This window comes from Hemicordylus capensis, chromosome 15, assembly GCF_027244095.1.
Source record: "Hemicordylus capensis ecotype Gifberg chromosome 15, rHemCap1.1.pri, whole genome shotgun sequence".
NCBI classification, from domain to species: domain Eukaryota; kingdom Metazoa; phylum Chordata; class Lepidosauria; order Squamata; family Cordylidae; genus Hemicordylus; species Hemicordylus capensis.
Window position 1 is genome coordinate 12,145,600 of NC_069671.1, and position 27,302 is coordinate 12,172,901.

Consider the following 27,302-nt stretch of genomic DNA (forward strand, 5'->3'; position numbering starts at 1 on the left):
CCCCTGTTTTATATTAAGTAGTGTGTTTTTAAAAAATCATTTCTATATAAACATAGTTGCATTTAATAAAGGTGGAGTAAAAAAAATTCTGCAAGTAGAACTTTTAACTGAGTTAGGAAGGGGTGAGGTTTGGGGTGGAATTGGACTACCATTTCACTACCCCTTTCAGTGGTTCTTCTAATTTTTTTCATCTGTTTGTGGAATGAGTTTTGTTCTGGGCGGCAGTATCAAGGCAGTGTGTGCGCGCCTGCATTCAGAGTGGGGCCTTCCTGATTCAACCTGAGTGGGATCGAAAATGAACTGAGTGGACATCCAAAAACGTGTGAGCATCTGCACGAGGGGACAGTGGCCACTTTGCCTTTCATTTACACCTCTTTTGAACTGACAAGTAGCAGTACCTCCGCTCCAGTGGTGGGGTGGCGGCGTACCTCCCTGCTTGCTCACGCACATGGACCGACGTGCGCACGTGCGTGGGTTACTTCCTGTCACTTCTGACCCAACGAGGGAACGGGGTGGCAGGGAGGTACGCTGCAGCCCCACCGGACCGTTTGAAATTGCAGTGCTGGCAGGGGAAATGTGGCAGGAGGGGTAAGCGCACCCACCCCAGCCCTTAAAGGTATTCCCCCCCCTCCCGCCTTTGAACTGGCCCCTGCTGGTTCTGTGCACATCCCTACCCAGCACTCTGTGCAAACCTTCCAAGATGGTGCAGAGGCTCAAGAGGGCTCCAGCTCCCTTAAAAAGAGGTCCTGCTGGGCAAAGCCAAGCACTGCATGGTGAGAATGGGCACCTCCGCTTGGTGCCAGGGAGATGTGCAGAGGATGCAGCTTTGGCTGAAGCTTCATACAGGCCCAATAAACAATTAGTCAGACAACTCAGTGGGGCGGAGGCAGGGCCCACTGGTCCCCTACAGATAAGAACACTGTCATCCAGCTTCGCTCCAAGGTGCAGGGGTCAAGAAGCGTTAGCTCAGTTTATCAGCCAGACAAAATAGTTTACTGGTCAGATGGTTCCTTTTCACTTGGGCATCATTTTTCACTCGTCACGGACTAGTAGACTAGTGGATTTCCTCAGCCTTGCCAAGGAGTATTGGGGTGTGTATGGTATTGTGGCTGCTGGGAGGAATACTGCATTGCCAGAACTCGCCCCCGTTCCTGAAAAATGGCTGAAACAATCCTCCCATATTGCTCTCTGTAAATAGGGTGTGAAATGGAGGGCGGACACCACCACCACCACCACCACTACTACTACTACTACTAATATGTATGTTGGTCAGTGGGCTATTAAAATGGACAGTGGGTGTGATTACATTTGTCCCCTGACTAGGGCTGTTGCTGGAGGGAGGGGGCTTGTCCACACACCCCAGTGCCAAGTTGTGTTATTCCCAGGTGTTGTCTGGCTGTGGGGTGGACATTGCCAGAGGTCGAAGTGTGGACCCTGACCTGCAGGGGTGAGAAGGCAGACATATACAGTTCTATAAAGGAGGGTGGGAAGTCATGGAGGCGGGTGGTTCAGGCTTGCAGAGTCCCCCACCGTCCCAGCCACTGTGTCCCAGAAGGCAAGGCTCCTATCAGTTTGACTGCTGATAGAGGGCAGGGTGGGGCATCCATGACGCCTCTTGGAAACCAAAGCCCAAAGTAAACCGAGATACTTACCTGACCTACCTGGCATCCATGAAACTCTTTGATGTGGAATTCTTCGGGGGGGGGGTTGGTGGGTCTGAAGGTCTGTCGCTTCAGTCTGTGGCTTCGGTGGACTTGTTTGCAAGGTTGCCCTGCTTGGAAGTAAGTATTTGCTTTCCCAAACAATTTCAGGAGTTGTGGAAGGAAAGGAGAGGGGGAGGTATATTCTGAATGTAAAATTGGAGGGTGGGGGCTGCTTTGTTCTTTGAAACAGAGAAGCATGCAGAAACTGTTTAGAGATATTGTCGGGTTCAAAGCAATCCAACCGTGTATTTTGCAGCTTTTATTCAGGATGTTCAGTCATTAAAAATGTTGTTTGTGATCCAAGTAATTATGTTTGACAAAAGAATCTCTGGCAGGCGGTTTCTGCAACATTCCAAAGACATCAGAGATTCGTCTCTACCGGGATGCAATTTATGTGTGTTGAGAGGGATGTGTGGGGGTGGTGGGGGTGGGGTGGAGGACAGGGTTGAACTCAAAATGAGTATGACATTTCTCTGAAAGATACCCCCTACAGGTGCTTAAAATAGAAGTGAAATTACAAAAGCATCATTTATCCTAATATGTAGGCACGAGGGACCTGCAAATGGAGGATTGTAATGGGCTGTTGGTGCGGTGAAGGTGGCTATTGTGCTGTTTTAATGGACGTGGGGAAAGTGGTGCCATCGATAAACAGCTCTTTGGATATTTCCTCCCTCTGTATTGTAAACACATTAATGTGTTTTGACGTTGTGGGTGTGTTTGTGTTTTCCTTATGTGAAAGCTAGTGTTCGTGGGTTTTCCGCCATCCTGGATGTAAATCTGAAGGAAATTCTGTTTATCTGCACTGGTTGCTCTCAAACTGGGTCCTTGGGAACGCTGGGTTCCTCAGAAGCGGGTGCTCAGTACTAAATGCTGTTTTGCCACCCTTCCTGTTAGAATCCGGACCAGCGTTCCCTCTAACAGGGATTCCCAGATTTTGTTGACTAAAATTCCCAGAATCCCCAGCTGGGCGTTTTCCGGACTACAAGATTTGCAATGGGTAAAGTGTTGCAAAGTTCGGAAGAATAGTGCAACGGTTTTAAACCAAGAGTAAAGTGTTATTCAGTGCTTCATTGTAGGCTGGTGGCCATTTATATTTTCTGTCCATTGCAACGTGTTTTCAAGGCAGGACTGTCCATATTCTCTTTGAAACGCATTTATCTACCCCTCCTCCTGCTCCATTTGGGCCAATGGAGTTGCAGTGAGGAGGGTGATGTGCACATTTTTTTTGGTAACTTCTTGACTGCCTTGCGCAAATCCACCAGCAGGGGGAAGCACCGTTCCAAAACAAAAATCTAACTTCGTCTTGCATCATTCCAGTTTTGCTCAAGAAAAATGGCAGTGGGGGTTAAAAAAGAAAAGAGGGGGAGTGGGGTGCGTGAGGAGATCCTTTGGAGTGACAAAACAAGGGAACTGCTTTGGTGGGGGGGGGGAGCGAAAGGGAATTCTGTGGCGAGCCAGGAAGGGGGAAAGACAGGAACTGGCGCACCTCCAGAGAGAGAGAGAGATGGGAGGGAGGAGGTCTAGGATTGCACAGAAATAAATGAATCATGATTCATTTCAATGGGCTTCCTTTTAGTAAGTGATAGTTCTCTCTCCCTGCCCTTTGCCTTGTAGTAAGCAAGTGGGATTGCACAGAAGTAAATGATTTAGTTCAATGGGCTTCCTCTTCAGTGCATGAAAAAGTGCATGAGAAAGGGTTGGGTTCAGAAATCTGCTTAGCTGCACTCCCTTCCCCTTCTGTGTTGACAAGCTCAAGTTATATTGGAAGCAAGCAAGGGAGGTGTGGGGTTTGGAGGGAGGGAGGTGTGGGGTTTGGGATCTGTGGGGAGGAAAGAATGGGAATGCCTTTCCCTCTGCCTGTTTCTCTCCCCGCTGCGAGGGGGAAAGTGTCCATACTGCAACATGCTGCAACGCATAAACTCTATTGCAAACCTCCTAACACGGAAAAATACAGCTACTTTCCTGCGATGTGATTAGCACGTTATAGGGCCATAATGCGTCATGAAAATTCAAAATAAGGCATTGGAAATATGGATGGCACCCTGCTGACAGCGCAGCGAGTGCGATGTCACAACACTGGCAATACGGAGGGGCAGGTATGGGACATATGGCAGCGTTTAATCTGGAAAACGCCCGGCAGTGGCTTTTGCTTAGGGATTATGGGAGTTGTAGTCCACAACATCTGGGAATCCCTGTTAAAGGGAACACTGATCTGGACCCCAAGGGCGCAGCTCTCTATTAAACGGAGTCATATCCCATGAAGCCAGCCCAGAGCAATGATGGAGGCCCGGCTCCAGTTGCTTGGTCTGTTTGCACCTTCTATCCTAGGGAGCACCAGAGGCATTGGGAGCAGAGATAGTGCGGAAGGCTCTTCCTCTTTATTCCCCCTCTTTTGTCTCTCCCTCTGCTCTGGCTTTCTCTCAGGGCTCTCTCACTTCTTCCTCCTCCTTCTCTGCTTGTATTCTCCATTCGCTATGCTGCTTCTTTCTCTCCCTCTCCGCTCTGCACTACGAAGACAGAAAGCTCAGGGGCACAGGCTTTTCTATCCAGGTGTGAAACTTCCCCCAGAAACCTTGCTTACTTTTGGACCTTAACCGTCTGTCTCAAGATACTCTTGCATGGGCTTGCTCTACTTGCACACCAGGGTTCCCTCTAATTTTTAAAAGTAGTGAGTGGAGAGAGCTTTGTCTTGGGTGGCGGCATTGAGGCAGTGTGTGCACATAACACTCCCTCACACACATGCACACACAAGATTTTTCACACACACACACACACACACACACACAGAGCCACTGCCTCCCGCCTCGCCTCCAGCTCTGGTCTCTTCGAGGATAGGGTGGAGCATCTCCTTGGATGGACACATGCCTCCTGAGTGCACACAGCATGCCGCACTTCAGGACCCAGCCTCAGGCCCTGAGACCTCTGGAAGGAACTTACGTTCAGAAAGGCCAGGCCAAGCCTGTTCTTCTCTTTCATCCCAGATGACGAGATCCCTCTAATTACTGGCCATTAGTGGTCTCCCCCCACATGTTAGGCTTCTGTTTCAGTCAGTGTGTCCCATGGATAGCAACTTAGTTTGGATTGTCAGGCAAAAGAATCTAAATTCTACAGGGAAGATTGTATTCCTATGGAGATGGCAATGACAGATCCTTAATGGTTCACATCAAACTGCCTCATTGTCTACAGCTCCCAGCCCAGAATGTAACCCCTGCTAACTGAGCAAAGAGACACCTCTTACAGTGGGGAGACGCTTACATTTAGCAGTGGGAGAGCAACTGGCCCTATCCATCCCCAGCACAGCATCCCTGCAGTGGCTGTTGCTGGTGTCTACCTTGTGCCACTGAGCAGTGAGCGACCCCTTCCATAGCGGTTGCTTCCACAGAGCTGCCGTTGCTGCTACAGTTGCTTTATTTCTTGGCCAGGATGCCTGTGCAAATTAGGTGGCCGTGGGCACGTGGATCCAGCCTCTCTGGTATCTCTTTGTGGTTGAGAAGAGATGCTTTATCGGCAAAGGCTGAGTTGGTGGTGGTGGTGCTGGGGGTGAGCGAGGCTTCCTCTTTCTTTCCTTGCGTTTGGTGTGTGCACATGCCCTGGTTTCTGTCGAAACCGAGGCTGCTTTGACTTTTTCTTGTTCTTTGGTCTGCTGGAGATCAGGAGAAAGCCGCAATGAAGTGGAAAGAGCTGCCCTGTGGTGCTTTACAGAGTTGGGGGGTGGTGGTGGTGGTGGTGGTGGTGGTGGTGGGGACAGGGCCCTCCCTCTGGAAAGGCTGCTGCCCAAAAAAACAGAAACCAGTGGTGTGTTTCTGGGAAGATAGGCTGCTATGGAGTGGCAGCAGCTTTTCTATCTCCCTCCAGGCAGCGGTGGGCAATTTATGGTTTGTATAATTAAGAGTTAATGCAGGAGCCAAGCTTAATGCCTCTTTAAACAGCTGGCATTCAAGGGCCCGCATGAAGACATTTGTTACTTTTAATAGAAACCCTGACAAAGCGAAGAAGCATGCGGCCATCTCCCAAACGAAATGGCTTGAAGCCTCCATAAAAACCAGCAGGTTGTAAAACTTGCTTTATTTGTGCGCATCTCAGGGTGGTCGCCGTTTCAGTTGGGTGAGGGGTGGAATCGCGAGATTGGACACTTCGCGTTTGTGTAGCTTTATGCAGACCCAAAGGAATGTGATAGAGCTGGGAAAGGTGCAGAAAAGGGCAGGCAAAGTGATTGAAGCATCCAAATGCAGTGTGTTGAGGTTTTTTAGAAGAGAAGAAATGGTGACTCGGGGCTGGGCAGACCCGATACATGTTCATAAAAATATGCAGTGTGCGGAAAGAGTAGATGGTGGTTTTTCTCCCCCTTTCGTAATACTAGAACTGAGGGTCACCCCATAAAATTAATCAGCAATAGCACTGGGACCCATGCAGACGCCAACTAGAAGAGATCCTGTTGGAGGAGAAGGAACACACCCAGATTGATACCCCCAGCTCTGACGAAAGGCCCCTAGATCCAGCAAACCTGGCGCAGCCAGAGCTTGCCAACTCTCCTTGAGTTGGCCCATTGGAGGAGACCGGGTCCCCCCCAGTGGGGCTCCAGGCCCTTTCCTAAAATTCCCCCCATCATGCCCACGAGCAGAGGCAACAACATGCCAAGGCCAGTTCCAGCTCCAGGGAATGGAATCCATGTCTTTGTATCTGTGTGACCTTCTAGAATTTGTAAGATTCTCAACTGGGACCTTCTTAACTTTGTTTGTGTCCCTAAGATTTCCTGCGTATGCCCACCGTGTTGGCGCATGTGTGGTGTTAATATGGCTTGCTTCATTTTCAGTTCTTGTTCAGTGGCAGCAACACACACGGTTGGATTTGGGCCACAGGCAAGGATTTTCTCACCCCTTAAATGTTTTTGGGTGAGGTGCAGATCTTGAGCAGTGGATGTAAGTCTGGAATTCAGCAAGGGTAACATTCTAAGTTGACTAATCTAGGGTCGAAGGATGTGCTGGGCCCTGTTCTGTGGGGTATAAAACTATTTAATAGCTTGGAGGTAGCTTTTATGATTTATTGGGTAGGCATTCCCCAGTTCTGGAATAGTTAGCTCCTAAAGCAAATGTGGTAGCATTTCATTCATGCAAATTTTATTTAAACGTTGCCTCTAGCTCTCTGTATAGTTCCCTTGTAGCCTGCAATGTTGACCACATTTCCTGCCCCTTACTTTGATAAACCCTTGGCCTTGTATTGGAGCATTGATGTCCAGTGTGTCTCACTTTAATGTGCAGTGTGGAATCTGGGAACATGCTTTTACTATGTGTGGCTTACCTTTCTACAGCTGCAATTAGCCAGTGGTTTTCACTATGTCCCATTTTGCTTTCCCCCGTTTTCTTTGCAGACGCAGCATGCAACAGCTGGCTTGTGCAGAATGAGGAGAAACGCTAGGATTCTGTAGTGCTTCGTATCACGGATTCCAGGGTTTTAAAAAAGAGAAAAGCCAAGACCCCTCTGGGCTCTTTCAGCAATGTCTGGATCCACTCAGCCTGTGGCGCAATCCTGGCGAGGAACTGAGTCCCGCTATCCGCCTCACGGCATGTCCTACCCCGTGACAATAAGCCAACCGCATGTGGTAAGTTTCATGCTCTTTTCTGCATGTCTCCATCAGGGATGTGCAGAGTTGGTTTGCTCGTGAACTGCTCTGCCATGACCCAGGCTGGTCTGAGTGGTTCGATTGTGAACTGGTTTGGAGACCTGCAGTTTGGTCCGAATTTGGTCCAAACTTGGACCGAACCACTGCACACTCCTAGTCCCCATCTGTTTTGTCAACAAGGCTACTGTTTATCAAACTGTGGCTTTGTAATTTAGCAGAAATATATCAGCATTCCACATCAAGGGGACCAACATTCCGCAAATTTGTGACAAAAAATACTGGTACTTGTTTAGAATACGCAAGATGAGCGGATTCTTTAGGAGGCTTCTTGTTTTTTGCTTCTGGAATTTCACAGTCCCTAACAACATGAGACCAGCTCTTCTGGAGGTCTGTCTAGTTCTGTTTCCCACAGTGGCCCACCAGATGCCTCTTGAGAAGCCCACAGGCATGTCCTCTCTCTTGCTGTTGCTCCCCTGCAACTTCTCTTTAGAGTGTGTGGTCTCTGGCTCTTGGTCACACACTTCTCACCAAGATGCTATACAACAGGCCTGCTCAACATAGGCCCCCCCAGCTGTTTTTGGACTACAACTCCCATAATCCCCAGCTACAGTGGACCAATAGCCAGGGATTACGGGAGTTGTAGGCCAACATCTGCAGGAGGGTTGATGTTGAGCAACCCTGCTGAACAATCTGCATACAGTTGAAAAGCCAGCCATCTTAAAGCCTGGGGTGTTTTTGTTTCTTGTAAAGAGTTGCTTAGAAAACGGCATTCTGCGGTCAGTGCCACCTTCTGCGGCTTTCCTGCTCTCCTGCAGAGCCATGGCACCCGTGCAACTCCACTGGTGCCTCCAGCCAACGTTTTTCTCAACGTTTCGAAAGTTGCTACAATGACTGGCACTGTTGCTTTCCCCTCTCCGCCTCATCCTGGGCAGACATAGTGATTTGTGTTTCTCTGCGGAGCTTACAGTTGCTGGGTTAAAACACAAGGAGCAGGAGAGTTGGGCGAGGAGGGGAAATGTGGTTAACCGCCTGTGTCCGATTCAAGAGTTGTGCCTGGGCCCCTTTGGTGGCTTGGCTTAGTGCAGCGCCTGCTGAATCATGGGGTGGTGAGGGCCGATCCCTGCAAGCACGCTTATCACTTTCTGCCAGCCCCGACCTTTGGCAATCTCATCGCTTTCTTTCGAGTGCCAGTGAGATTTTCTAGAGTGGAGCAAAGGAGGCTGGGAGAGAGGACACCCAGCCGTATTTTGCAGAGGGACCTATCCCTCAGATCACTCAACATATTTTTCCCTCTCTTTGGCTGGCAAAGGTAGATAGAGGGAAGGTTTGTTTTTGCTTTGCAATAAAGCCAGCATGGTGTAGAGTGTTGTACTAGGACTGGGGAGACCTGAGTTCAAATCCCCATTCAACCATGATACTTGCTGAGTGACTCTGGACCAGGCATTTTTCTCAGCCTAACCTACCTCACAGGGTTGTTGTGAGGATAAATATGATGTGCACTGATTTGGGCTCCTTGGAGGAAGAGTGGGATATAAATGGTGTTTTTTTTAAAAGTATTTTTTAAAAATTCCCTAACAATGTGAACATTTGGGCTGGGTTAGTGTTGTCCAGTGAAATTTCATGGCAAGACTGCCAAAAGAGTGGCCTCCTCGCTCTCTATTGAATCTTGTCGCCTTTGGGGTGAATTCTTGCATTTTTATTCATTGTGCATTGTTAGCTGCCTAAGGATGGACATCGAGCTCTTTCTCATGATCAGCGCGAAAGGACAAGAGGGCTAGCGGGTAGGAAGCCTTAAAAAGCTTACCTCCCAGCAGATGATTGAGGGCTCATTCTTGGGCGCGGGCGGATCACCCACCCAGACAATTGCTTGTCACTGCCAGCCATGCTGGAGGTTTTGGGTGCCGGGGTGTTTCGCCCCACCCCTGGAACTCAGATAATGCACCGTGTAAGTGACTGGGAGCCCCGCAGTCTGCTAGTCATCAGAACATCAGAAGAGCCCTGCTGGCTCAGGCCCAAGGAGGCCCATCTAGTCCAGCATCCTATTTCACACAGTGGCCCACCAGATGCCGCTGGAAGCCTGCTGTGACTCCCCTGCAACTGCTTGTGCCGGGGCTGGCAGACAATCAGGGAAACGGACTTAGGAGAGTGCTTGCTCTCCTAACCTCATTTTGGAGGGTGGCTCCTGAGGCGGGTTTGCCACCGTGCCGGCAAAACTGGGCTGGGCGTCCTTAGCCTGGTTTTGCCTGCGTGTGTGAAGAGCTTCATTGCTGTGAAAGGCAGGATAGAAAGAGCTTGAATAAGTAGATTGGATTCTTCCTGCAACACATACAGCAGGCTTCTCAAGCTGGGGTCTCCAGATGGTGTTGGACTACAACTCCCTTTTGGCCGTTGTGGCTGGGCTCCTGGGAACTGTAGTCCAACGACATCTGGGCACCCAAGGTGGATAGCCCTTGGAATTGACTTCCATGGGATGTGGTGATGGCCGCTCACTTAGATGGGCTGAAGAGGGGATTCAACAAATTCATAGAAGTGGAGGAATCTGTTGCTGGTGACTAGAGACAGCGTTGTGTAGTGGTTAGAGTGCTGGACTAGGACCGGGGAGACCGAGTTCAAATCCCCATTCAGCCATGATACTAGCTGGGTGACTCTGGGCCAGTCACTTCTCTCTCAGCTCAGCCTAACCTACTTCACAGGGTTGTTGTGAAAGAGAAACTCACGTATGTAGTACACCTCTCAGGGCTCCTTGGAGGAAGAGCGGGATATAAATGTAATAATAATAATAATAATAATAATAATAATAATAATAGTCATAATGGAAGTGTAGAACCTCCATGTTAAGAGATAGTATGTTTCTGAATACCTGTTGCTCGGGGTGGGGGGATAGCAAGAGAAGGCTGTTGATTTCATACCCTGCTTGTAGGCTGCCCGAGGCATGTGGTTGGTCAGGGTGGGAAATAGAAGGTTAAACTCATAGAGCATAGGAAGGCTAAACTCAGGAACATAGGAAGCAGTCTTATACCATTGGCCCATCTAACTCAGTATTGTCAGCACTCCCAGGTTTCAGGCAGGAGTCTCTCCAAGCCCTATCTAGAGATGCTTCCAGGGAGGGAACCGGGAACCTTCTGCATGCAAGCAGATGCGCTACCACTGAGCTACAGCCTCCTCTCCTAAGAGAAAACCTGACAGCAGGCGATGCTCACATGTCGTTACCCATCCAGATCAAACCAGGACAGACCCTGCTTAGCAAATGGGGCAATTCATGCTTGCTACTGCAAGACATCAGCTCTCCTCCCTGATGGGCCGTTGCTCTGACCTAGCAGAGGAGAGCAACCTCAGAAATTGGTGGGCACCATAAACAAGGCTGCTGTTGCATTGTCACCTTTTGAGGGAGACAGAAGCCCAGCTTAGCAGCTTTGGAGACTGATGGGAAGGACAAGGTTACTGGGACAATGAGGACAGGGTTGTCTCTAAAGCCGGTTGTCACATCCCTGCAGATAAGAGCCAGGCCAGCCATTTAGCCAGGTTTACACTGCTTGACCCTTATCTGAAACAACAGATTTGATTACAAAGGAGCTCCGGATCTCTTATTTGGTCTTGAATCTACGACGTGAGTCTCTTGTTTAAAGAAGCCAGGGCAGGCAACTCTGGGCTGGGCTGACATGCTGGATCGATAGCTTCTCTTTCATCTGGAAATCAAATGCCGATAATTCTTTGTTTCTGTCAGTCCTGGAAGCTGAGAACTGGAACGGACCAGTTAGGACGCTCTCTGGCCCGGTCTGCTCATGCAGTGGTAGGAATTGGTAGGGTGGGCTGCACTCTTTCAGGTTGGTGAAATAAAAAAATTAAGCACTCTCTCTCTCTCTCTCTCTCTCTCTCAAAACAAACCCTTCTCAGAAGCAGAAAACTAGCACAGCAAAGTGTGACCCTTTCTCCCTGATCTGCTGTCTTTCTACATGTATGTTTGTTTTTTGGGGAGTAGGTCTGGAAGGAACTACAGTCCCAACATGCTGGTTGTAAGCCTCCCCTGAGGGATTTCCTGCTCTCCTCATGGATGCTCCCGTCATTCTCCCCATCCACTCAACCTCCCCCTTGCTAGTGCTGGGTTGGGCATTAAAGGAACCCCCCAAGCACTGTATTACTTGGGATAATTGTCCCACGAGCAACTGCCTCCTGTGGTGGGAAGAGGGAATTTTGCTATTGGGCTTCCAATAGCCCAGCCCTAATATATAATATCAGCTGTATAATAAATAAAAGCAGTATATTGAGGCTAACTCCTGTTGGTTACATCTTGTTCTGGGGACTTCTTCCCCCTCCAGCACAACCCTGGAATTTTTATTTTATTTTATTTTATTTTAAATATTTGTATCCCACCCAAAATGCAAGTCTCTGGGTGGTTTCCAATCCAATCTTTACTACGGTTATAGACCAGAGCACCAAAACACACACACACACACACACACACACACACCCCAAACACATGAAAACAAGGAACATATATACAAGTAGATCAAGATAACCTGATTGGATTTTACAAATTATATAACAGTACCTGGCCACTTCATCGGTTTACAACAAGACAATAAAAACAACAAGTAAAAAGGTTAAAACATTACAACAATTTAAACTTAAAACAACATTACGTTTTCAGAGGTGATAAAAGATAGTTCCATTTGGGGCAGGCTGTGGCAACTTCAACTTTTCCCAGGATGGTGGTCTGGAGTGGCTCTGGCAGGCAAGGAGAGATGCAGAGGCAAGCAGCCAAAGTTCTCTGTCAGTTCCCACGTGATAAGTTGTCCAGACGTATGAGTCAGCAGCTTTATAGCACCTGGTAGCATCCGATTGGCTCCTTGCATCACCTGACCCTGGCCAAATTGTTAGCTGCAGTATCACCCTCTGGCCAACGGCAGTGCTGGTGCTCAAGTAGGGCCCAGAGAAGATCAAGAGCTTCTCGACTGGTAAGCCACCATGGTGGCACAGAGAGTTAACTCCTACTTCCCATGGTTTGATTCCCCTGCTTCAATTCCTGGGGTCCAAGAACATTTCTCTGCCTTGTGTTTTGTTGCTTGCTCTTCTCATTGTCAGCTGCCTTGAACATTTATACAAGGTGAAAAGGTGGGATATAAAAGATAAAACAACAAGTAAATGAAGAAAGAGCCGATTTAAGGGGCCTTTGGCAAGTTTACTCTGCGGGAGGCAGATCTGTGCTGGTGCTTCAGCTCTCGGATGTCTTGGAGCTCTGTTTTCTCAGCACAACGATAAATGATTCATGGAGAGCAATGTCGGCTTTGTACCTATTTGTTTCTCATGGATCCCGTTGCTTGAGTGTGACATGAAGAGCTTTTCCATTGGAGATGGATTGCCTGCTGATCATAAGAGTCCAGGGGTGGGGTGGGGTGGGGCTGAGTGGCCTCCACACAGTATAGCAGGGGAAGCCAACCATGGGCTCTCTAGCTGTGGTTGGACTACAACTCCCAATATCCCTGCCACAAGTTGCAGCGGGCAGGTGATGGAAGTTGTAGTCCAACAACAGCTGGACTACTCTTGGAGCTTACTGCACAGTGGGGCTTGACAAATCCCAGGTGCCAGGGAGCCATGGTGCTTAGAAATTTATCCTAGACCAGCGTAGGTAGAGTTATTTAATAAAACCTTGTATTTGTTCTAGGCCTGGAGAGTGCCCAAGTATTTGTAAGGTTCTTTCTCTTCCAGGTTCTTGATCTTGCTTCCATTGGGCAGTTCTATTCATTCTGCTTTTCTTATTTTTCCTCTGTTCATTATTAATGCAGCACACTTGTCTAGTCCAAACTCCATTGCTATATCGCTACTGAATATATGGACAGTGTTTAGCAGTGATGATGATGATGATTTAAAGCAGGGTTAGGCAACCTTGATGTAGCCATTGGAGAGATGCAAAATACTTTGCCAGGCAAAACTGAAGTGCCTCCCATCCGCGCAATCACCCCTCCCCCATCTCTTCTCCATGTATAGTGAATGTCATATGTGTTACAGCTGGCCGTGTGTCAATGCGATTAGATGAGCATCCTGCCACCTGCCCAGATCGTTACTCAGAGTGCAATTAGCAGTTTCCCCCACTTGCCTCATTGCAAGCCTTAGCAGCTGTTTGGGAGCATGTGATGTAAACATGACTACCCTGCCGTGTGGCTGTTGGCAACACACATTGGATTTGCTGTGGGCCAGACTTCAGCTTGTGAGTTAGCCCTCGTTCTCGGAGCCAGAAAGCGTTTGTTTCTCTTGGAGTCCCACGTGGGTGGCAGTATAGATTGACTTGTGAGCCAGCCCCCGTGCGTTAGCCCTCGTTCTCAGAGCCAGAAAATGTGTCTCCGGGAATCCCACACCGGTGGCAGTGTCTGATGGTGGTGAAACCACAGTGGTTGTAACTCAGAAAGTATCACAATTGCCAGCACAGGGGCCATTGCGCTTGCTCTGGAAATGCCAAGATGGCACTCCTGCGTGGCTCAGTGGGAGCACCAGGATTCCTACGCCATCCCCTTCAGATCTGAAGTGATGAGGTGTGGTGGTGGTGGTGGTGCGTAGAATGGGAAGCGAAATCACCCCTTATTTCAGCCTTTTATTCCTTGAATGAGGCCTAGATCTCAGTTCTGATGGTAATCGTAGTGCAGTCACAGAGATTGGACACACAGCAGTCAATGTGGAGCTTGGTCTTCTCCAGTGTCTCTGGTGGCCTTGATAAACGAGATGAAATTGTCCTTCTCAGAGCATTGGGTGTTTGTGGATGGACTGTAGGCAATCTGTAGAATTCCACTTCTTCTGGGCTTGCATGAGGGAAAGTGCTGTGTGGCCTGGAGGGGCCCCATCATGGGTTTTAGCCCAGGGATGGTCTGAATATTGTAGTTGCATTGCTGAAGCTAAGTTGGTCTAGACCAGGGATTCTCAACGTTGGGTCCCCAGATGTTATTGGACTTCAGCTCCCATAATCCCCAGGTCCAGTGGCCTTTGGCTGGGGATTATGGGAGTTGAAGTCCAATAACATCTGGGGACCCAACGTTGAGAATCGCTTGTCTAGACCTACTGGATGGGAGACCATCTAGAAGGGAACTCAAAGTATGCTCTTCTGAATTTTTTGGAATAAAGGTAGCTATGAGCACCCCCCTCACCCCCCCCCAAGCAATTAATGAACCATGCAAAGGATGTTCTGTCCAGCGAGTTGACATTTGAAGGCAGCATTGTTGCAATTTATGTGGTTTTATTCCGAAGGTGGCCATTAGTTTTGGGGAAGTTGCTGTCCTGCTGGGCTGGTTGTTGAACCCCTCAGAGTTGGAGGGCTTCCTGATTATACAGTCTGAGCAGAAGGCTACTTAATGGGTAGACTTCATGTACTGAGGAGTTCTCAAGACTTACTTCAGTGGTGGAATCCCCTCTCTCTGGCAAATGGAATGTGATTATAGTTTTCTCCTGGGGGGTGGGTGGGTTATGTCTAAGGATAAACTGACATGCATGGAAGGGGAGATTTTAATTTTGGTCATAAGGCTTTTAAAGAAGAATCTGAAGGGTGAAGACAGATTGGATATTTTTAGAGGAGGGAGGGGCCGATTAGAAGCACCCCTGCTTCTAAACAGCTTAGAATCACTCCTTAATTCAAATATAATTTTCTTCTCCAGGGTCAACCTCATGGGGAAGCAGGAAAGGTTCTGGAAGTTTGCAACAGAAGCTGGCTGTGGAAATCACTGATTGGTTGATAATTAAGAGTCCCTTTTGCACTTAAAAAAAAAAAGTAAAAAGTGGCTTGCGGGGAAGTGTTCATGCTTCCTTCAAAAGATGGAGGAACTAATTAAGAAACATGCTGGTCATTTACACACACACACACACACACACACACACACACACACACACAGTCTGAACCAGCATTTGGTATCTTCATCTGTCATTTGAATAGTTATAGGAGAAAACAGCTGCCGCTGAACAATCGATCAATATATATATATTTTAAATATGTTGGCAGAACTCATTTTAAGCTTCTCAGAATGTTGGATTGTTTAGACCATAACAGTGGTGTACACCAAGCCCCACCAATGGTCCACCAGCTATCTTCGAGACCACTGGACTCCTGGGCTCTCTGCTGTGATTCAGCAAAGTGGTCCACGTGGCCCTGGTAGCAGCTTCCTCCGACCGCCACCTTCAAATAAATGTTCCCCTTTAGTTGTTAGAATCAGCAAGAAGGAAGGAAGAACAGGAAGGCAGATGGTTCTATCCGGCTGGGAACTTCCCAGTAAGACGGAAACCTCGCAAAATATCAAAGCTCAACATTTGGGGCTGTCAGAAATAATAGATGTGTACAGTAACTGGGTAGGGGAAAAAAGCCAGGCTATGGAGAGGGGGAAGGAGGAGGAAAGTATTTTAAGATTTCTCCCTCTTGGGATGCCAAGAAAAACAGAGTTATTTTCATCCCGGCCTCTCATTCAGAGAACACTTCTCTGATCCAGGCGCCAGAAGCAGAGGGAAAATGGTGGCTTTCCTTGAGCCTTGTAAAGAAGGCGGCTTAGGTCCTTGCGATCTGAGCAGGGTCAAAGGCACAAGCAAGTTTAGGATTGCTAAAGATGTTCTTCTGCGTGGTCACTGTACCTCGTACAAATGGGCTTTGAGCATGCGCAGAAGCCTAGTTTGGGAACCTTCCAAGCTTTGCTACATTTTTGACGGTAACCCCACCAACTAGCCCTACATGACAGTGAGGCTACCTCCTCTTATATGGTTCTTCGTCATCCGCCGCATGACTTGCATTGCTTAGTCTCGGAGAACTTGTTCTAGTTTGCTAGGTGCTTTCTATATTTTATCTCTCCTAAAGTGTTTCTTTTTATTCCTTCTGGTATCATTTCTGGTATCATTTTTGGCTGGGGATGATTTTTATTAGTTCCTCATGGACTGGTACCCAACGTTTCACGGACCAGCACCGGTTTGCAGACCGGCGGTTGAGAAACACTGGCAGAATGGGTTATTCTCCTACAGACCATCATCGATCTTACTCTCCCTTGTCCAACTGCTATGCATATTTCCGTGATGATAGGGTTTGGTTTGGAGGACAGGGAGAGGTGTTGTTATCACGCTCACTGAGATTGATGGGAGCACTACTGTAGGAACACTTGCTCCCTTTCTCAGTCCCCAAGGTGTCGGGAGCCTCGAGCTCGGACTACAGTTAACACTCCTTGCACCTTCGGTTTCTATGCGACTACCGGTGCCACAGCTCCCAACTGTGAACCAAGTCCCGCTGGAACCATCACCTCAGGGAAATACAGCTGCTCGCTAAGTACTGGAGAACACACCAAAAGCTCCAGGTGCGGCTCCTCAACTTTCAGCCTCTTTGGGAGAGGGATCAGATTCGGAAGAAGAGGTGAACACCTCTGTTGAGTTGGAGTCAGCTCAGGTCTCTAAAGATTTTATTGAGGATGCAAAGCCATCCTCTTCCTTGGAGGATCTCAAACTATTCACAGAACAGGTGGGCAACCTCTCTGGGCATCCAGATAAATGAGCCCTCAAAGCAACACCAAACCCAATCTTTGGTCCTTTTGACTCTGACACTTCATGCTCCACTTTCCTCCCAATGAATACGGCTCTTATGGATGCTGCTGGGAAAAGCCAGCAGCAATACCTACATCTAGAAAACTGGAAGGTTTCTACAAGGTCCAGCCAGAGGGAAACCAGTTTCTATTACGACATCCAATGCCTAACTCAATTATTGTGGAAGCAGGTCAGTCCCAGGCGAAAAATCGGGGCTTGACAGCACCACCTGATAAAGAAGGAAAGGTTAGACGCCTTAGGTAAGCACATCTATTCTACATCTACCCTAAACTTGAAGATAGCAAACTACCAGGCATGCAGGGCCAGGTATAACTTGCTGCTACTTTGGGAGGAGTAGCAGATGTGGTGGAATCCCTTCCACAGGATCTCAAGGAACACAAGGACAGTGTGTTATCGTACTATAAAGAGGCTCGTAGATTGTCAAAACAGTTACTCCATACCTCTAGACATGACACAGATGGCAATGCATGTTATGTGGCTGCTGCAGTTACTTTAAGAAGGCATGTGTTAGCGTTCAACCTCCTTAGCTTCAGAAACTAAAACATGGATTGAAAACTTACCATTCGATGGCCAGGCCCTTTTTGGAGATAGCACTGATGAGGCATTCAGAAACTACGAAATATGGCTAAATGCATGACTTCCTATCAGTCCACCTTTGGATTCCCAAAGAATAGAAAAGCTTCCAGATCCTCAATGGTGGCTTCTTACTCCTCTTTCAGGGTGCCTTCTTACTCCAACCAATCGGACCGTTCCTTTCATGAAGCACGTACCTCTCAATTTCTGAAACACCAGTTTACATTTCGGAAATCAAATCAGTCCAAGTCTAGGCCTTCCACCTACAATAAAAGACTATAACCATTCTACTTTTGGAACACGTTTAAGACCTTACCTGGGCGCATGGGAGAAAATTACAACTGACCACTGGGTCCTCATGATAATTTGAATGGGTTAAGCAATAGAGTTTATTTCAATTCCCCCACCCTCAGGCATCCGTATTACAAAGCCAACATGAGAGCTTCTTCAAGAGGTTGATTCCCTATTAAAGATGCCATAGAGCCAGTCTCCCACAACAAGATGGAAGGATCCCCTCCCCATTATTTTACAGAACCGAAGCCCGACGGTGGGCTCCGTCCTATTATGGACCTCAGAGACCTAAATTTGTTTGTTACCTCCAAAAACCTTTGGATGGTAACAGTCCCCACAATTCTTCCTCTCTTAAAGAAGGCGGTCTGGTTCACGTCTATCAGTCTCAGAGACACATATTACCACATCACCATCAGACCACAATACAGGAAATTCTTGCAGTTCCAGATAGGATCACCAGCATTCCAATTCAAAGCTCTCCCATTTGGCCTTTCGGCCACCTCCCACCCCCCACCCTGGCGGCGCGGGTCTACACAGTGTATGGTGGTCGTGATCACTTTTCTCCAGGAATGAGAGATCCAGGTCTTCCCGTACCTGGACGACGGGCTCTTAATCACGGATACGAAATATAATCTAGACCATTTGCATTATTCCATAGCATTGCTGTCAGATCTAGGGCTGCGCATCAATTACAAGAAATCGTGCCTCTTGCCTTCAAGAGTTATCAAATTCCGGGGAATCATCTTCGATTCAAAAAAAGAAGTTATTGTGCTCCCTCGGGAGAGAATTGCAGCTACACACCTTGGCCAGGACCTGTCTATTACATCCAAGACAATTGGTGGTTGTGATACAGCGCCTTTTGGGACTTATGGCCTCTACAATGGCAGTACTACCCCATTCGTGCCTTTGCATGCGTGTCTTACAAAGATGGTTCCTCAACAATTTTGACCACATGCGAAACTCTCAGTCCCGCATCCTCATACTGCTGCCTTTGGTACTCCAGGTGTTGCGATGGTGGAATTCTCTAGAGAACCTGCACAACTCTACCAGTTTCTGGATAGTTCCAGTTTCGAGAGTCATAACTACGGACACTTACATGCCAGGCTGGGGACAATGTATTCGCCGATGCACTCAGCCACGTAACATCATACAATTACAAATGGACCCTGGTGCTGAAACCAGCACCAAACCAATTTTTGCCTCTGGGGGACCCCAGAGGTAGATATTTTCACGTCCAGAGAAAATAGCCAGTGTCACCTCTATTGCTCAAGGCCAGGTCTCGGAGTAGGATCACTGGGGGACGCATTTGTTCTCGATTGGAGTCAAGGACTCCTGTACATGTTCTGTCCAATTCCATTAATTCCCAAAGTGTTACAGAAGATCAGGGATGATAGAGCAAACTGCATACTAATTACCCCCTGGTGGCCACGCAGGCTGTGGTTCCTGTTCCTTCTACAACTGTTGAAAAACACTTTTCTTTGTCTTCCTTTGCAAGGGACCCTGTTGCCACAGTGGGAGAATCATCCCCCTCCCTTCCCCCGCCACATGTTCTGCGGCTGACAGGGTGGGGGATCCAGATAGATGGTTGGAACTTCTACAAGTTCTACAGGTCCTGCTGGCATCCCGCAAACCTTCCAATAGGAAATCTTATGCTGCGAAGTGGTGTCATTTTATCTCTAAAACAGAGGAGGTGGACCACAGGATGGCTCCTCGGTCCTACATTCTAGCTCTCCTCCTCCTCTTTCTCCTCACACTCTCAGGATTATCAATGGCTTCCATTCAGGTTCACTTGGCCGCCATCACTACACGTGTGTGAGCCTAAGAGTAGGTCCTTATGGTCTGACCCGACAGTCCATGCTATTCTGAAGGGTCTAACTAATTTACATCCAGATATTCCCAATGTGTGTCTACCTTGGGACCTACCTTTAGTACTCCTGGGCCTCTCCTTTGAGCCATTGGCCACGAGTGACTTCTGTCTTCTCACCTGGAAGACTGTATTTTTGGTAGCCATTACTTCCGCCTGTAGGATGAACAAACTATGAGCCCTCTGGACAGATTCGCCATATCTTGTTTCTCACCAGGACAAAGTGCTATTATGTCTTGACCTCCAGTTTCTTCCAAAAGTTGTTTTCACGTTTCATTGTTCACAGTTATTGTTGTTACCTGTTTTCTGTCCTGCCCCAACATCAGAGGCGGAATGTAAGCTGCACATGTTGGATGTTGGTTGTGTGCTCGTGTTTTGTATTCAGTGCACTACACCATTTTGGAAAACTCAGTCTTTGTTCCTCACGTATGGCAATGCTAATTCTAAGGACAGAGGTTCTCCCGCTTCTGTACAATCTATCTCCAGATGGATTGTTGCTACTATTAAGCTCTGTTATGAGCTGGCAAAGAAGTCTCATCCAGCTCCCCTGAAGGCCCACTCTACACGTGCTGTGGCGACATCTACAGCATTTGACAAAGCTTTTCCACTGGAATCCATCTGCCAGGTGGCCACGCCTTTGTCCTTCGTGAAGCATTATGCTCTGGATACAAAGGCAAGGCAAGATACAGTGTTGGTCGGGCAGTTTTTCAATCAATATTCAGTTGAGAGTCCTACTCCTGCACCCTCCTCCAGGTAAGATAGCTTGGCATGCACCCATTTGTATGAGGTACAGTGACCATGCAGAAGAACAGCAAATTGCTTACCTGTAATGGTAGTTCTTCTAGTGGTCTACTGTACCTTTATACACCCACACTCCTTCCCCTCAGCAGGAGGAGGACTGTGCCTTCTATGTGTTCCATTTGACCTATGGGTGCGGCAGACTCCTGAACTGGATAAGGGGAGATAGCCTCACTGTCATGTAGGGCTAGGGGGCAGGGTTACTGCCAGAAATGTAGCAAAGCTTGGAAGGTTCCCGAACTAGGCTTCTGCGCATGCTCAAAGCCCATTTGTATGAAGGTACAGTGGACCATTAGAAGAACTATCATTACAGGTAAGCAATTTGCTGTTCAAGAACAGCCGGCGTTCTAGTTCTAGAGGACTGCAGGAGTCTTGGATCATTTGAGATCATTCAGTCTTTCATCCACTGGTCAGCAACATTGGGCCTTTTGAGCCTTCTAAATGACCAGACCGCTAGTTTGACAGACTTGGAAAAAGAGATTCATGCCTTTGAGGCATCAATGGACTTGCCACCTCATTTCCTATTCTCCAGTATGCACATTAGATGAAGAGGTAGGGGTGTGTGTGTGTGTGTAGGTGGAGCTGGTCCCAGGTTCTCCTTACTGTGCTACACATGTTTACCCATTTTGCAAATCCACTTAAAGAATTTTCAGAGATTTGAAAACTCGTTCGGCCCAAAGAAAACCACCATGCCCCCTTCTTGTTTTTGGCTTATGAGACCAACACGACTGCTTTGTTTTCATGAATCTCATCCTGGTATTATGTGGCCTTTTGGTCTGTGTTTTAAGTAATTATTTCCTTGCTCTTTGATCATTTCCCCTGTTATGGCAAAGCACCTTATCAGCTAATAAGGAGCAGCTGAAATATCGAGTCATTCAGTCGGCATCTTTGTGATATGGGAGCTTTTTAGTTAATTAAATTGTGGCGTTTGAAGTACTGTACTTTTCAGGTGCGGGGGTTGTCAAGGGACAAGAGTGACAATGTGTGCTTAATAAATGCCACGTCGTTATTGTCCCCAATGTAGCTCATCTTCCAAGAACTTTATGAGATAACAGTGAATGGTTTCGGCCAGTGTTTCTCACACTTTCTGCCTCCAGGCAGCCCTATTGACATTAGCTCATCTGCCTTGTAAATCCCTGCACACGACAGAGAATCCTAGCATAGAGGAAGGCTGGAAATGCTGGTAGATCTCGGACAATTTGCAATGGATGGGCTGGAATTTCTGGCTCCCAATAGTTTAACAATGGCAAATACGATAGCCAGTGCAAACAGAAGCTATAGAGTAGTCAGCCACTCCTGTCCTAAACCCTGATAAATTGCATATTTGTTCCTTGTCCCAGCCCATGACTTTCAGAATTCAGCAAAACCGTTGTGACGACTGAATGAATGGTGCAATGCACGAGATGGACTTTGCTCAGTTTCTGTCATTTGTACCAGTTATCGGTTTCCCTTGTGGCAGAGGTTTGAGTGGCTTGGGTGTCAAATATGTTTGCTTCTAACACAGCAGAATACATGTGGCCTGGTTGATGATGCTGAGTGTTGGCTCTGTGCCATGGAGCATGCAGTGGACAAGTGAGATCTGTGCACAGCCTCTCTTAGCCCTGTTTCTCTTTTTCTTTCAGGATGTGGGCCTCCTGGAATATCAGCACCATTCCCGAGACTACCCTTCCCACCTGCCCCCGGGGTCTATTCTGCAGCCGCAGCGGAGGAGGCCATCCTTGCTGTCGGAATTCCAGCCAGGGAATGAACGGTAAGGAGGATGGAGCGCTCAGTGGACCTGTGGACCGTTTGTGCATCTGTTCCGTGGAGTTGTCGGGGAAACTTGGGCATCCTTGACACATAGGACAGGGTCTGAGGAACTTGCCAGGCTGAGCCCTTGGCAGAAATTCCAGAGATGACAATATTTCTTTCTCTCTCTCTCTCTCACACACACCCTTCTATGTAGAAAACCCCCAAATACTGCTTTCAAGGCAATTATGTGAAAAACCAACTGATTTGCATACATTATCCAGAATCCAACATTTGTAGGGATTCCTTCCAATCCCAAATATGCTATATTTGGGTAACAGTTTGGATGCAGTTTGGGTTCAGCAAGTTTGAGATCAGAACTGGGGCTGAGAGGCATCAAGAGGGTCCATGTGAGACCTCAGGGTCTCTAGGGTTTCCCCCAGCTTTACTTGGGGATCCCTGCAATTGAACTGGGGAACTTGAGCAGGCAAAGCAGCTGCTTTACTTCCAGCTATGACCTGTCCCATCTCCCATTGAGCTATGGGTCGTTCTGCAGGTGCTCAGATTTGGACTTTGGGTGGGAATTCCATATTCCTCAGGTGATACTGGACTACAACTCCCATCACCCCCAGACACAGTGGCCTTTGGGATGATGGGAACTGTAATCCAGCAACGTCTGGGGACCCAAGGTTGAGAATCCCTGCCCAAAGGTATGTCCAGGCTTAAGCATTTTGAAGACTTTGAAGTGTTAACCAGCAACACCTTCGAGCATAACCAAGAGCCAGTGCAGAGGTTGGCAGCATCTCCTCCTTGGAACGTCCTCCGAAGTTTGGTTGGGCGTTGGGGAGGGTGGCTTTATCTCTGGGATATACCTAGTGAGATCATTAATGAGGGACCCTTCCATTTTTATTATCTATGATAGCCTGAAGGATTTCACCACCACCAAGACCTTTCCTTTGAAGTGGTTGCCAAGGGGGAGGCTCTGAAGTTCCTTCCTTTCTCCATCAGTTGAAGTTTTTAAATTTAGCTTGCATACACATATGTCGTGGGTGGCTTGGGCCTAATTAATCTTGCTTTGGTGTGGCAGGCGTGGACTGAGATGACCTCTGGTGGCTCTTTCCTACACCCCCATGCTCCCTTGCCTGGTGTTTCTTGGCTTGCCGGGTGGCCAGAGGCTGCAGCTGGTGCCGAGGGTAGGCACAGCCTGTCACAGCAGATAGTTTGGGGTTTCTCTGGCATAGGAACGATTCCCTCATTTCCCCCGCCCTCGCCTCCATCCACCCCCGCCTCCTTCCCTCCACCAGAGGAGCAGGGGAGAGGAGCAGGCATCCGTGCAGCTGAGTCCCTCTTGGCAGGTTTGAGCGAGACGCATCTGTAAGAGCTTTGGCTTGCTTCCCGGGTTCTGATTGCTTGGCTTCCAGCAGAGGCAGCTGGGCCGGCAGGAGGTGGGTGGGAAGGAAAAGCAGCAGCAAGCACAAGCCAGGCCTGTGAGGAGTCTGGAGGAGAGAGTGGCAGCAAAACGGTGAGCACAACACACTGCTGTGTGTCCAAGGGGAGGGGAAGGAGACTCCGCCTGCGTTGGGCATCCCGCCGGGAGCAGAGCCTGGCACGGACCAGTGGTGACTGCACTTGTGTGCGGCCTGCCCCTCCCTTGACTGTGGAGAGAAGATGATTCAGAAAGGGCTGGGGGAGGGGCGGAAATGGCCGTCTGGCAGCCCATCTTCAGTCTACTTCTCTGAGGATCACTTTTTCCTTCCTTTTTGCCTTCACGTCTGGCCCTTGGGTTGATGCTGGCGAGAGGCTGTGGAAGGATGCAGCAGAATGGCTGCCCCTCGGAACTGGCCACGTTTCTAGACTTGCAGTGAGGACATTTTCTGATTCAGTGGCCTGGTTCACACAGTCATCTGAATCAGGGTTTAATGGGAGTTACTGACATTAGCATGATTGTGTGAACCCATGCCAAGGGGATTTGTGTCCCAAGATGAACCTGAGATTCTCGCCTTGGTGTGGATTCACACAATCACGCTAGTGTCAGTAACCCACATTAAGCCCAGATCTGAACGATTGTCTGAACCAGGCCAGTGTCCTGTTTTTGCCGTGCTTCCTGACCCACCCATTGGCTCTTGTGGCATACAGGGTTGAGCCCCCACCTGTTCCACGTCATCAAGGCAACAGCTGTAGCCTTCTCATGTTCTTGTTTCTGTGGTGGGTGGGAAGGAAGATAGGGAGCTGAAGCTGGTGGACCAGGCAGTAGCTCTTACGGCTCGTTCTATGGGCGGGGTGTCCATCATGGAGCCCTGATCTGGCATTTGTGACAAACACACAGCAGCTGAGGCTACCAAGCCAATGCTTGACTTGACGGGGGCTGCTGCTTCCATTGCATTTCCTTTCCCCCAGAATTTATGCAGGTGGGTGGCTGGAGGGTGGTTGTGCTCTGCAGGTAGCAAAGCTTCTAGGGAGTCTTCAAGGGCTGGACCCCCAGAATGTGGCTTGGCAGTCATGAGGTCTTCCAGTTCCAAAGCTAGGCCGTGCCCTTTTAGGTGTTACCTGTTGCTTCTTTCAAACCTTGGCCATTGCCTGTGGTGCATAGACTTTTTTGGAGACCAATAAAACTGGGGCAGGTATTCTGCCCAAGTCTGCCTGAAACAGCTGAGGGGCAACGTATTTGCAGAGGAAGGCCTTCCCAGGCTTCAGCCCAGCCTTGCATGCACCTGGCTTTAAATATTTCCATGCAGCCTGAGTCTTTGCCTGTATAATGGCCAGGCCTTGCACACGGTACAGGAGAACCTCCGTATTTGCGGGGGTCCATTCTCTGCTGCTATCACAGATATGGAAACCACAAATATGGACACATTGGGGCAATGGGATTGCGGGGGGGGTAGATTCCCAGAGATTGGGGAAATGTTCCATAAAGGGGGGGAGGTGGCCCTAAAAATGCAAGGAGAAATGGCCAGCAGCACAGCAATGCCCACCAATAGCAGAAAATCGGCCAAAAATCATGGGGGTTTTGCCTCCCCCCCACCACAAAAGGAGCCATTTTGAGGCTCCCAATCTCAAAATGGTGGTCGGAAATGATCTCCAAGGTCATTTCTGGCCATCCCTGACCTACAAATACAAAAAAAATTAACCCCTTAGTTGCCAGGTTTTTTTTGGTGTGTATACTGAGATTGGGTGCCAATTCCCCGACCATGTGGGTATGGAGTCCGCAATTATTATTTATTTATTCATCCGATTTTACCGCCCTTCCAAAAAATGGCTCAGGGCAGTTTACATTAAAAGAAAACAATTAAAATCAATTAACAGTTAAAAACAGAGACTGTAAAACAATTAATAATTAAAACATTTAACACAGTTTTAAAACCCTGGAAAACCAGATTACAGCACATTAAAAACATTTAAAACAATTAAAAAACCCTGGAAGGCCAGGCCAAACAGAATTCAGATTATGGATTTCTGCAGGGAGTGCATCCCACAGTCCAGGAGCAGCTACAGAGAAGGCCTGCCTCTGAGTTGCCACCAGACGTACTGGTGGTAACTGGAAACGGACCTCTCTAGATGACCTCAATGTGCTACAGGGATCATACAGAAGAAGGTGCTCTCTAAGGTAGCCCAGACTCAAGCTGTTCAGAGCTTTAAAGGTAATAACCAGTACTTTGTATTTTGCCCAAAACATATCAGCAGCCGGAGCAACTGTTTCAAAACAGAGGGAACAGTGGTCCTGATGTTGTCTGCTTATGCCTTTGGGACTTGGCCTGGTGAGTAACCAGGAACAGGATTGTGCTTGGCTCCCAGTTCCCACTTCAGACCTAGAAGCAAATAGGGGTGTGCGATTCCGGCTGCTGGGATTGGCCAGGCCTGCTGTAAATACAGGGAGCCTGGCCTTTCCCCTTTGCTTACTCAACAAAGAGCACTGCCAAGCGGCCAGGGCCAAAAAGGCAAGTGGCAGCACTGTTGTCCCCTTTGGGAGGCGTGGTGCTAGATGCCTTGGGTCAGGGGGTTTCAATCTCTTTTTAAAAAGCATTGCCCTTCTGTCTCAAAGTTTCCACTCCTGTATGTAAATATGCACACATACAAATATGTATGTAAATATGCATACACACACACACACACACACACACACACACACACACACAGACGTATACACACTGAGACATGTATGTACACCCACCCACACCCGCTTAAACCAGAGCTTCACAATTTTGGCTCTCCCACAAATATTGGGTTACAGTTCCCATCATACCTGACTTCTGTGTCTGAGAATTATGGGAGTTGTAGTCCAACAGCAACTGGGGGTGGATGCTGTGCAGCCCTGGTTTAAATGATTATAGTCACAGACTTGATACAGAGGTAGATGCCCATGTGCACCCAATTTAGGAAGGAGAGAGCTGGTCAGGAAGGAAGGAGATTAGGAAGGATTAGGATTAGGAAGGAGAGGAGAGCTGGTCTTGTGGTAGCAAGCATGACTTGTCCCTTTAGCTAAGCAGGATCTGCCCTGGTTGCATTTGAATGGGATTCTTGATATGTGAGCACTGTGAGATATTCCCCTCAGGGGATGGAGCCGCTCTGGGAAGAGCATCTAGGTTCCAAGTTCCTTCCCTAGCATCTCCAAGATGAAGCTGAGAGACATTCCTGTCTGCAACCTTGGAGAAGCCACTGCCAGTCTGTGCAGACAATACTGAGCTAGATGGACCTGCGGTCTGACTCAGTATATGGCAGCTTCCTGTGTTCCTATGAGATAGACCCCAACATGAATAGGTGCCCCTGGGCATGTGCCACCTCTTAATCCTCCCCCTAATCCAGCCCTGAGCTCCACATACCCCCTGCAAGGCTTTTCTAAAGTAACCCAGGGGTTCATGTATCCTTGGTTGAAAATTCACCAGTGGTGAATAAACAGCTTTTGCACTGAGCTCCGCCTCACCGTGCCTAGCCATTGGAACTGGGCCCTGCTCTTCTTGCCGCCCCAGGCCCTGATGTCTTGAGGTGGCAACTCTCACTCTCAGAAGAGTGCTTTCCCTTTGCTGCATTTCAGGTTCCACTATCTAACTCTTGCAAATTATCTCGGTGGGGTGGGGGGTGGCAGCTCCCTTTTGGAGATCTTCCAGGCCTCGAATCAGGTACGGCCACCCTCCGGCTAACCCTGTCATCAAGGACGCCCAAGTTCCTAGCCAAGAGCCTT

The 27,302-nt window shown here is 48.4% G+C and overlaps 1 protein-coding gene across 10 annotated transcripts in view; it reads left to right on the plus strand.

The window, feature by feature from the left end:
• NCOR2 (nuclear receptor corepressor 2) overlaps positions 1-27,302 on the plus strand; it is a 318,459-nt gene that overhangs the window by 81,466 nt on the left and 209,691 nt on the right. For all 10 annotated transcript variants that reach the window (XM_053279156.1, XM_053279146.1, XM_053279155.1 and 7 more), the window contains exons 2-3: positions 7,072-7,302; positions 22,021-22,148. In XM_053279156.1, the coding sequence (XP_053135131.1) occupies positions 7,198-7,302; positions 22,021-22,148 (233 nt within the window). In that variant the 5' untranslated portion in view covers positions 7,072-7,197. The remainder of the gene's footprint in view (positions 1-7,071; positions 7,303-22,020; positions 22,149-27,302) is intronic.